Source organism: Etheostoma spectabile, chromosome 2 (assembly GCF_008692095.1).
Source record: "Etheostoma spectabile isolate EspeVRDwgs_2016 chromosome 2, UIUC_Espe_1.0, whole genome shotgun sequence".
NCBI classification, from domain to species: domain Eukaryota; kingdom Metazoa; phylum Chordata; class Actinopteri; order Perciformes; family Percidae; genus Etheostoma; species Etheostoma spectabile.
In genome coordinates, this window is record NC_045734.1 from 14,581,440 (window position 1) to 14,594,226 (window position 12,787).

A 12,787-nucleotide genomic window follows, 5' to 3' on the forward strand; every position below is an offset into this window, starting at 1 on the left:
ACACACACACCCCCTTGAGGAGAGAATCCGCTCGATACACACGCACACACACACACCCACCCACCCTTGAGGAGAGAATCCGCTCGATACACACACCACCGTAGGCAGAGGTACCGATCAATAAACACACACACATACAGGTGTCACCACTAGTATCTAAAGAGAGGCCAATCAATGCTCACACACTGATATACCTGTACCAATCATCTGCTGTGTGCTCAGATTCACTCTCCTGTCTCTTTCATCCATTTTAATACACTCCCCCCTGGTCGTTTCGCTCCCTCTCTCTCCTCCCAACCTTCTGATTATCTTACAACAACACACCTCTCTCCCCTTCTCCAGCTGTCTTTCCCTCTCTGTCTCTGGCCCATACAGAGTACAATTTTCCCATTTACCCCTTTCCCACTCTGATACACAACATTCGGCTGGCAGAAATATATTAAAAAGGCAGTTGATTATTGATTAGGATTTGACTTTTAAGTTTAAAAAATGAAAAGGAGGTCAATTCTAAATTCAAATCCTTGCTGATTACATAGAGAGCCTAAACTTCCCGCAGCAGCCAAAAGGTGGTGCTCTGGTTTTAATCCAGCGTAGCAAGATCCTGACAAAACTAACAGGAGGAAAAAGTGTGTGTGTGTGAAATGTATGATTAAATGCACGCATTTCTGAATTATCTTTACATGCATTAATGCAGCATGTGTACGGACAGCAGGCCATTCAACTTGCACTGCCTTTACTGACCGTTCTCCATCCATCTATTACCACTTCACTGTACTCCTCCTTTCTTGTCTCCCCATTTCTGTTTCTTTCCCTCTGTCCTCATCTTCTTTCTCTTTCCTGTGTTGGCTGCTGGTAGTGATACAAGTGGTTGTTTGCTTTTACATCCTTTGTCAAAAATCTCTCTCAAATACACCACCATTTGTTCAAATACACTGTGTGACATACTGAAAATTTTTTGATAATCTGTTAATTGTTTAAAGTTTTTTGTCAAGCAGAAATGACAATTGTTTGGTTTAATGTAGTCACCATGATGTCACCCTCACATTTTCAATGCCGTTTCAACAGTGTTTAGTGAGATAAAAACATTTTGAGCTAAACACCGGCAATTAATATTTTATTCTGGCCTGAGCCATGACTTCTTTCTACAGTCTCCAATTTGCACTAGCATGATGCAATGCACACACCCATCTTAGACTTAAAGTAGCAAGTTTGCACCTGTTCCTTTGGGCTTGTTCTGAAGGAAATGATGAAAACGCTAACAAAATAAGCCGATGAGGTTGGCAGGTAAAAATATGTACATCAAAACATAAATTACACATTTCCACTCCAAAAAAATCCAGCTAGAATGCATTCAACATCATACCAATGGCAGGGTATTTTGAGATGAATTATAGTTTGCATGTTCATTACTTGTAGAGGAAGAAAAGAAAAAGATGTAAGGAGGTAGGCAGATGAGGTCTGCAGGAAAAAGACCCCACGCTGTAAAGCTGTATGCAAAAGCAAGTAAGACCAGGGTGTAGGCGTTTGAGTGGGTGAGTGAAAGAGATACTAAGAAAGAGTTGTTGAAGTAAACCTGTTCTTCCAAGCAAATCTTTGTGGGATTACTGCTAAAAATGTGTCAAAACCATATGATACAGACAAGATGAAAATGTTGTGTAGATAGCTTTTTACCCCATGTACTACTCTATATATATTTGTAGAAGTGTGTGTGTGTGTGTGTGTGTGTGTGTGTGGGGGGGGTATTTGTGTGCCCATGTGTGTCAGTATCTTACTTTCTCAGTAAATACCCTGGGGCTTTGTGGTCTATACTGTGTGGTTTGGAGGAGTTTGTTAGTTGAGGGCCAGGTGCAGGCAGACAACATAGACTCACAGAAGATAAACGGACCCAGCACACACACAAGGAGGATAAATGGACCCAGTAGCAAGGAGGTCTGACAGAATGCCTTTTCACACCTGGCTGAGCCCAGCGGAAGGTGACAGAGTCACATCTCCCAAAGCAACACGCAACCACCCCCACACACACACACACACACACACACACACACACCCACACACACCACACCACACCCCACACACACACACACACACACACACACACACACACACCCACACACAAACAACACACACACCACACAGGGGAGTTAGGGTCATAAGCAGCATCATGAATAAAATGAGGCTGTCTTAAACAGAAGGAGCCCTGTGTATGTGTTAGGGTGTGTTTGTGTCTGTGCAAGCCCCTAACCCCCATGCCAGTTTGGATCTGTAACGACCTTCTGTTCCCAGTGCTTAAATGGTTTAAATACTTCAATTAGACCTGGGTCACAATCCTCCACCCGTTAAAGCACACCGTCACACGCAAACACACGCAGAAACACACAAAAAAGGTGGCTTCGTCATCTTGCTAGGCAGCACAAAAAATGTTTTTGGTGCTTTTTCCTCTCCTTTGTGGATCAAAGTAAAACTTTACAATAAAACATATAGCTTTCCACACCCACACATGAGCAAGTATTAAACTTAACTCCCATTCTGTCTACCAGCGTCTCCCCTGGAACTTCGTTCCCTGTCCCGTCCCTCTCCTCCTGTCCTTCGTCTAATCCCGTTCTAAGAACTCCTAACTGCTAAGCTACTAATTCATAACAGACCAGTATTATAAGTCTATAGTAATAAGTCATAAGATATACTATAACAAAATAAAAATATATAAATGTAAAAAAACTAAACTAAACTAACGTCTTATTAAATACCTAAAATATTATAAACATAATAACCCTATCTAAATCCTAAGATTTGCTATAATCTACGCTATATTATAATAATATTATAAAAATAATAGAAATCAAATAATAGTAGAATTAAAAAAAAAAAACTAAAAACTAATAAGTGTCTAAATAATATAATCAATTTCTTCAATAAATAAATAATTACTAATTATAAAATACTAAACAACTAGTGTCTACTAACCTAAATATCTAAAACAATTAAAATAAATAAAAATCTAATATATCTAATAAATCGAAAACCCTCATATTTAAACTAAATTATTCAATAAAAAAATATAAATAGTCTAATCTATAGTCCATATTAATAACTTCGGGTCTAAAAAATAAAGTCTAGTCTAAAAGACTGACTAAACGTCTATTAATAAACTAACTAAAAAAATAAACTATTTGAAGTTTAATCCCTCTCAAAACTATCTAATCTAATGTCTAAATCGTCTAAAAAAAAATATCTATAAGTCTAAAAATAAAGTTACTATCTACTAAAAAACATAAAAAACTAGTCTACCTCTTGCCTCCTTCCTTCTTCTAGAAATACTAATAAACTAAAAAAAAAAAATAAAATTTTAAAATATAAGGGTAAAATTGAAAATAAAATCGAGAGGGCTAATCTAAATTATATAACTCTAGTCTATAAAAAAGTCTACTTCGTCTATATTAAGTCTAATTGTCATAGTCTAAACTAAATAATCTATCTAAATAGGTCTAAGTCTAAAAAACAGATAACTACAAAAATCTAGTCGAAACGTCTAAACTAGCAAGAAAAACGTCTAAATAAACAACACTAACTAAAAAAAAATCGCCGCCCCAGGGTGGCTTACACGACCCTAACATGCTGCCTTTTCATTAGACAGCCATGCTAATTATCTCCATAGAGGATAGGACAGACCTCCCCCAACACATACACACAACAGCACGCAAGTGCACGCCAAATAATGCAACCACACCTCTTCTTCCCTCTCTCTCTCTCTCTCACCCCTCGTCCGAGTGGCGTTGGCAGCCCATTTCATGCGTTATCACATCTTTAAATTGACAAACAGAGCTCTTTTCTCTTAGCTGAGGTATATATCACCCCCTCCCTCCCTCTCGCTCTCCACACACACACACACACACACACACCAACACACACAACACACCCACACACACACACACACCACACACACCCAACACACACACCACACACCACACACACCACACCGTTATCTTTTGTGATTTGGGATGAACACACACTTACAAATAAGCAAATGCATTCCTGTTGACATATGGCCTATGTGACTGTCACAGTTTTCTACTCTTTGACACATTGTTTATGCACACATTCACGCACGCGCACACACACACACGTCACATGTGTACTTAGGTTGGAAATAAACCCAAAAAAGTCAAGGTTCCCATCACTCAGGGCACTTCTTTAATCTTCTCAGATGCTTTTTTACCTCCATGGTTCACTCATCTGCTACAGGGCAAGGTCAATACCAATCACAACTGACTTATTGATTATGAGTGATGCTCATGGAAAATACTTTCTTTCTGGTGTTTTTTTGGAACATTCACACGTTAAAGTACACATTATCTAGTTCCTTTCACATTGCTTGAATTTGTTTGGTTGATTTTGATAGGCAATGAAAGATACTGCTGAAAGCATAAGGAGAAACTGATGTGAGGGTCATCACCCAAGACCTTACGTTATCAGTTTGGTTTGATAAATGCAGCCTATACCCACTAATGCACAATCTCCAGTTTTCATTTTTTGTGTTGAAGTAGACCATATTCTGTACATTTAAACACTGAGTGAATAATTAAAAAGTCTCCCTTGCAGAGTTCATAAATTCATATTGTTGGATATACTATTGGTTAAGGCATATTTTGTACAGTACGATTTAAAAAATGTTATTCTGATGAGGCAGATTCTGCATGAAAAAGATTTAAGAACAGTCCCCGGGTGTAAGTGGGGGAGGGTGAGTGTGCTGCTGGCTTAGTCACCCCCTCAACCACCCCTTCCTCCTCCGCCACCACCACCTTGTTCTTTTACATTTCTCTGCTTTTAATTGGGACTCTGAACAGAACTCCTACGTCCACTGGGATTTTGCTAGATTTGACAAAGGTTGGGTACAAACTGTTAGTACACTGTATACATTTAAAACAAATAACACAGGAACATTTTTGTCACCTCTCTTTTTAGCCCCTTTGCCATGCCAAATAAACAGGGAGATATACTTTAGTGTAATGACCTATAAAGTGTTCTTTGTACCTGGCATTGTTCTCTCTGTTTCAGGAAGCTCCCAATCAACTCCGCTACAGCGTGCAGAATGGCCGGAGAAACGTGCGCAACCGCCGGCAACAAAACAAGGTCCAAGAGTCCAAGAGCCCAGGCGTTCATCTAACATGTGTTTGTGTACCAACCCCTTCTCATAAAAAAATTAAATACTGACACTTGGTCATTTGCTCTTCGCATCAGATACTGACGCAAAAGGCTCCCCTTAGAGTGTTTTAACAACTAAAAGTCCGGACCAAGGTCCAAAACAATATTTGTGTTTAATTACATTGTGTACTTTTGATCCCGTTCTTTTTGGTTGCACATAGTGATTTTGCTAGCGCACTAAAGAACTTTCCATGAAAGACCTACGTTGTGTTGTCACCACGTACGTGTGTTGCGTCTCCCTTTGATTGTTGAGTAGACTGGCTGATTGGGTTATTATGGTATTACCACCAGCAGCAGCAACATCAGCACCAACTGCAAGCACTTTTGTCAGCATTTTTGTGAGTGTTTTCTAATTGACTTTTAATGTTTTTGTCTGACCAAATTGAAATTAGATATTTAATCTCCTCCTCTCCCATAATTCTTCCATGACTAATTTTTGCTTGCTCTAGCAGGGTTTTTTTTCCAGGTTGTTTCTTCTTCTTCTATTGTACGCAGTGGCCTAGCATCCTGTAATTGGTCCGAAAGTCCGAACCATCCAAAAAGTGTTTTCATACTGCAAATAAACTGAACCATGGTTCAGTTTGGTCTGGACCAAGACCACCTCTTTTGATCGGACCAAAATTTGGTCTTTTGATGAGGACCGTAATCTGAGTCACCTTTTTTTACCAGCAATTTTGGTTCGGACCAAACAGAAAAATCCGAAAGTCTGGAACAAATGAGGTAGGTGTGAAAACTGTTCGTATGGGACCTAATACATCCATGTATAGAACGGACCAAGCATAGCAGCAACTCAACCACAGCGCTGTAAGATTATGTAGTATGAAAAGCAACAATGGTAAAGAGTAGTATTAAAGACAGAAACTCCACGTGAAAGGAGGCAGGTTGGGGTGGTGGATGGGTCAAACAACACAGGACTTTCACCCAAAAGGCCGAGGTTCCTAGCAGAGCCTGGGAATCACAATCAATGAGCCTTCTAGGTCCTCTACCCACTGCTGTACTGAGCCTGCGGGGCACACACACACACACACACGCACACATCCAAAGAGATTCCTCGATTTATGGTTACTGTTAGACCTAAATTTGTATCCTCCTATATGTTGCTTCCCTTCCCAGCCAGATTGTAACACTAGACTTTGCCAGTGTGGTGTGTCCATCATTGTTTAGAAAGACCCTTAACCTGTTTCTTTCTTTAGACATAATAATAATTAGGAAATACTTATGGGGTAATTTAATAGTTTAGGGACTGGCTCTGTATTGTATCTAACCACGTCAGTTAATCCTCAAACCTTTCAAAGATACCATGCTGTCAGTACGTAGTATAAAGAAAAAGGGAATTTGCTCCTCCACTAAGACAAAGATAAGTATATTTAAAGTTAATGCTTCATCCACCTGTAATAAACTGCACCATTTCTACTTGGCAAATTTATACCAAAAATGTTCAACCAAAATACAAGGATCTTTTATTGACCTCTTAATTTTGCAGGCACAGTATTCATATATGAAATCGCCATCTAGCATTTATCTGTGTCTACAGACTGATCATTCCCTGCTCAAGCTCACCAACAAAAACATAGGTGTGTAGAAGGTCTCAGATAAAAGTGTGAGCAGCGCAAGCGCGAAGTTTGCTGCCAGTGTTTGTCTTGTGGTAAGATACTCACCGTGTTGTGATACTGTCTCCAGATCTCTGGACAAGCCTGAGGAGAGAGAAAAAAACATTTGATATGGTCATCAAATATACAGACAAATATAAACCCTTTTATGGTGCACATAAAAGCAATAAAGCAGATTAAAAAGAGGGGAATTCAAAAATGCCCCAAAACAACCTGCATGATGTATGTGTATTTTTTTCTGAGAGATACACATACATACACATAGGATATTACTGGGATTTAGACAGATTCTGACTAAAAGAGAGGACAGAGAGAGGGCCAAAAGAAAACTGGAACCATTAATGGTGTTTTTGTTTGTTTTCCTGTCTGACTCTTTAAGTCTCTTCTTCTGTCTCTCACTAACCACTGATTTCTCAGCAATAGCTTGTTTCCCTTCCATGTGTCTCTGCAGTCACTCAAACAGTAAGTAAGTAAGGCAGTCAGTTGTTTTGTCCTACTGTGGCTAAAGCATTATCTCCGGGGCTTCGCCACGCTGTTCCTTAAGCGTTCCGACATCCTTCCCCAACCGCCGCCACTTCCCACTGGGAAATTGAAAATGCCGCAGTTGCCGCAGGCAACAAGATTTATCTACTCACACACCTACTGAGTGAGAGAGACATAGAGAGAATGAGAAGAAGATTTAAGCCTGTCCTGTGAGAATGGCTATGTTTAGTTTTCTCTTGCATACACTATACAAATTCCTATACAAATGTGCATAAAATGCAAATTCTTGTCACATTAAAAAGTGAGTATTTACAAGTGTTTTTTTAAATCCAGACTTTTAAACTTGTAAAGAATGCTGGGCATTTCTGACTTAATCTGAGCTGTTTAGATTTGAATACCGAGATGGGCAAATATGAATTTCGGTAGCTGTATTCTCCTCCATCTCTCATCTAGCTTTCTTTTATTCAACAACCCCCCACCACACCCACACCAGTTCCCTCCCGTTTGCTCTCTCCCTCCAGACCGCCGGGGTAGTGTGTTGTTGTTGAGGGCGACAGGCGAGGCGAGCGACACACTTGCGCTCCGTCAACCGTCTGTCTTTAATGAGAGACACAGAAAGGCCCAGGGGACAGAGACCTGACTCTCTTTCTCTCTCAAACACACACGCTAACACATACAGTATAATTTGTGAGCGTAAGAAAAAAAAATTATGCGTTTCAAGAAAAGGGTAATTACAATACTACACAACTTTGCAATACTGTTTGCTGTTGAAAACAATATGCAGAAGAGAGAGAGGAAGAACAAGATGAACATGTGGATCGGAGGAAGAGCAGAGAAAGAATGGATGAGAGAGAGGGCGAGAAAGAGAAAAATTGGGCGGTGTGTGTCCTGGTCTCCGCTCTCCCTCTGGTGTTCACCTGGTTACTCATCCATTACACAGAGCACAGTACATGACTGACTGGCGAAGAGCAAGAGAGAGTGAGGTGGGGGAGACACAGGCAATCTCTTACAAGCACACAGGGTTTTCCATTCTATGGCATTAGCGTAAATGGGCAAGGTAATGAACGTTGCGGTGGGATAATTGTCATTGATGGTCATTAGATTCACCCTTCAGTGCCAACGCCCCACAACGTGACGCGTCACACACACACCACACACACCCACACACACACACACACACACACACACACACACACACACACACACACACACACACAGACACGGAAGATGCAGCATGGTAGAGACATAACTAAGCTGTAATTGCTGAAGTGTATCAATTAATGTGAACAGCAGCGTGTGCTGACCCCTGGTCACTCATTATTTCACTCATTTCAAGAGAAAAGGTTTGGGAGAGAGGTAAGAAAAAGAAGGGGGAAGTGAAGAGAGGGGCCAATGGGGTGCCTGGATAGCTCAGTTGGTAGAGGGGGCGCCTATATGTAGAGGTTTACTCCTCGACGCAGCGGGCGCGGGTTCGACCGGCGGCCCTTTGCTGCATGTCATTCCACCCTTTCTCTTCCCTTTTGTCTCTTCATCTGTCTTGTCAATAAATGCCTAAAAATGCCCCCAAAAAATCTTGAAATAGAGGGGGGCAATAGACAGGAAATAAAAGTACATACAGTATACCATATTTCTGTTATAAAAGGGGGTTGGTACTTCATTGTACTTATTAAAAGCCAAAGCCCCCTGAACACACTTGCTCAAACAGTAGCATAAAGTTGATTGAATTCAAAATTTTCTTACTCCTGAAATACTTCAATCCCTTCCTTTTACTACTAGTACAGTGCCCAGGACGGTTGTTTGTCCTGTGGTATTGCTGCTTGTAGTTTTCTCCAGAGCCATTGTTACCCAAAATGCAACCACAATGTATTTCACTGACTTACTGTGTACTTCCACTTCAAAGGAAAACATTATTCTACTACATTTACCTGACAAGAAATCTTACTGGTTACGTTGCAAATTCCAATTTTACTCACAAAATATCACAATTAAAAAGTAAATTAATCATTTTCCTAATGGCGGTGCACCATGCGCCACTCATCAGGCTTGTTATGAAAGCGTCACTCACTCACACACACACTCACGGCCCTAATCTTGCACCCGGCACAGCGCAAAGCCAGACGCGAGTTTAAGACCGACGCAGTTGTCCAGTTCACTGTTATTTTAACAGAGCATTAGTAAAATGTGCATCGGCTTGTGCACAGCGCGCACACTATGCTTGTTACACACACACACACACGCACGCACGCACGCACGCATGCCAAAGATTACAAATAAAAATGCTACAGTGCAAATCTGTTGTCATAGCAATGCGACAAGGTACAAACGCACCTGGCTTTTAAATTGAACAGGAGATGACACTCTAATTTATTCCATGTTACACCCAAACTACATCTAGGAATGAATGAAGACACGAAGTACAACCCTTTTGAACCACGCGCCTGGCACACTGACCCTTTTTTCCCCACTATCAAACTAGCGAAAGTGGATATGGACACTCCCTAAACGCACCTACACCATGCGCTTCATGTCGTGCACTTAGATCGTTAAAATAGTCCCAGAGGGTTAACACAGAGGATAAACAGTATGTCTTCATATGTTGATTGTGTATTTACTTTTAGTGTTGATTTAGTTCCAGTTCTGGTGTTTCCTATTTGCATTTTACACATGCCTATCAATTGCGTTCAACTATATTACCCATGTGTAACTGCATGGCGTAGCACAGGTATGCTTTTTGGTCCCAATATAATGTGCTGGATTCCTATGTGTCAAATAAACCATATGGCCAACTTTGAGGGAAAATTTTCAGAAGTACCTTTCCTGTCAACATATCAATGCTTCTGTTCACCAACTGAGGTCCATAAAACCATTTCATTGTGTTGAGGAACTTGACTGATCTGCATAAAGCACTGACTTAAACCCCATTCAACACCTGGGATGAACTGGCCATATCACCCAACACCAGAGCCTGACCCCACTGCTGTTCTTGTGGCTGAAAAGAGTTCATGCTGCTGCAGCAGCAGATTAATGCCTATTGGTAATGAAATTAGATGTTATATATAAGTAGGTGTGAATATATATTTGGCACTGTGGTGACGGTAAGTTTAGCTTTATTCCTAAATACCTGCGTAAGACTCAAATGTGCTCTTATTTACACTCTAACTTAATAAAACAGAATGTTATACTCACTTCAGAGAAGTGGCCGGTCATGCAGCAGCGTTCGCACTGTTTGCGCCAGTATGCTCGCTCGCTGCAGGAATTGTAGAGGTGCCCAGGCAAGCCGCAGTTGTTGCAGTGCTTATTGGGACATCCACTGACCAGGTGGCCTGGGTTGCCACAAAGGAAGCAGGGCGGCAACTTCTACACACACACACACACACACACACACACACACAACGTAGTTTTAGGTACTCATCAGTGTGTATAAGCTGTACATACAACTGTCCATTGTGTGGAACTGACTTTGGGCTCAGGGCAGTTCTTGGAGAGATGTCCGTTCTTGTTGCAGTTTCTACACTGGACATTCTTGTTAGTATAGTATCTGTTTGACACCGTTGTCCTGGCACCCTTGTCTTTGTTATAGATTCGAGCCTGAAACACAAACAGTTGATGCATTAGTTACTTATTTGTTTTGCACAAACAAAAAACAAAATAGGTACAGCTGTCAATCATTCATTTTAGTGAAAATCTGAGAAACATTGTTTTCCAACTCACTGTGACTGACAGAAAATAAGTTCAAGCAGTGAGATAGAAGTGTACCATACCTTCTAACAGCAAAATATACTTTTTAGGAATCACACATTACTTCTATCCTTACATCAGGATTATATCCTTAAATCATAACCAATCCTAATTAACCAAACATTTGAACTGCACAGTTAATTGCAAAAAAATGTTATGTTTTGACTTAACACATCCCTCTTTCCTTCATGCTTTACAGAAAATCACTACCAATAAGACCACAAGCAGAAACCATTTTGTAAAAAGACCTCAGAAGAAGAAGAAGAAGAAGAAGAAGAAGAAGAAGAGACTGTTGAATGTAAGTGAGTGTAAATGAGTGGTTGAATTTAAGGATATTTAATACACTCTGTAAAGCTACTCATGTCCACCTACCTCCTTGTCCTTGGCAGAAACCAACCAGCCGCCTACTTCTTCTTCAACATCTGGCAGGACAGAAAATTGTAATTAATTTCTAAAGTTTATCATTTTCATTTGTATATACTTATTCATGCACAATTTTTGCTTTCATGTACCTAGTATATTTTGATCGCAGTCTTAAAAGCAAACATTATGATGTTAGTTTTCTACTAGTTTTTGTGTTTTTTTTATTGCAGCTGTCTTGAAAAGGAAATCTTAAGCAAACCACAAACAAAAATACAATAAAAACATGAACAAATCAAAATGGGAAGATTTTTAAAATTACAGAAAATTACAGTACATATATTGAGAACCAAGGATTTGTTACAAAATTATTTGTTACAAATGGCTGTTCACGGCTGCATAAATCTACAGAAAATAAAGGTGTTTTATTGCTTTCAACTGTTCTCTTCTTACTCAAACAATATGACAAGAATTAGAACCAGTATTCAATTAGAACCAGAGCTTATAAATTCTAGACAATATCCAACCCTATTAAGAACTCTAAACCACCGGGGTGAGTAGGGGCAGCCTTGAGCAGAGAGTATCACTTCATGCAGATGATCTGCTTCTTATATTTCCAGGCCTTACTTCTATCCCAACCGCACTCTAACTCCTTCATTCATTTGGTTCAATTTCCGGCTACACGCTAAATTTGGACAAGAGCGAACTATTCCCAGTAAACGCTGCCGCGAATGAATTTTCCTTACCAAACAATCCCATTCAAGGTGGTCCATGACAAATTTACATATCTCGGGGTCCAAATGACAAAAAAAAAGTACAATTTCACTCCCTTCTTTACTAGAACACAGGAAGATTTATCGAGGTGATCCCTACTACCTTTATCTGTGCCTGGCCGGATAAATTCAGTAAAGATGAATATTTTACCAAAATGTTCTGGAATTTTATCTGGAAAATATGGAATCCGTAATATATTTCTTCAGAGGCCAAGGGAATGGCCTTACCTAATTTGAACTATTACTATTGGGCAACCAACCTCCGTATACTCCACTACTGGCTGCATGCTGACAGTTTACACAGTGCCCCAGCGTGGTTGAGATTGGAAGCGGCCTTGTGTTTGCCGTGCTCACTGGCAGCTCTGGTTTACACATGCAATGGCTCAATCTGCACAGAATACGGTAAAATATTCTAGTTAAGACTACTCTCAAGATGTGGAACCAGTTAAGATGCCATTTTGGGCTCAACTCCTTCACAATCCAGGCCCCTAAAAGTAAAAATCACACTGTCAAGCCCTCGCTGAGAGATGGAGCATTTACCCTGTGGTCTAATCACGGCATAAAATCCTTTAATAACCTATATATTAAAGCCGTCTTTGCCTCCTTCCCCCAGATTATGGCTAA

At 40.3% G+C, this 12,787-nt stretch overlaps 1 protein-coding gene across 2 annotated transcripts in view; it reads right to left on the reverse strand.

Annotated features, from left to right (window-relative positions):
• The window catches only part of zcchc7 (zinc finger, CCHC domain containing 7), a 70,582-nt gene that overhangs the window by 27,059 nt on the left and 30,736 nt on the right, over positions 1-12,787 (reverse strand). For both annotated transcript variants that reach the window (XM_032543399.1, XM_032543405.1), the window contains exons 4-7: positions 11,403-11,452; positions 10,752-10,880; positions 10,479-10,649; positions 6,858-6,893 (exon numbers count right to left, since the gene is read on the reverse strand). In XM_032543399.1, the coding sequence (XP_032399290.1) occupies positions 6,858-6,893; positions 10,479-10,649; positions 10,752-10,880; positions 11,403-11,452 (386 nt within the window). The remainder of the gene's footprint in view (positions 1-6,857; positions 6,894-10,478; positions 10,650-10,751; positions 10,881-11,402; positions 11,453-12,787) is intronic.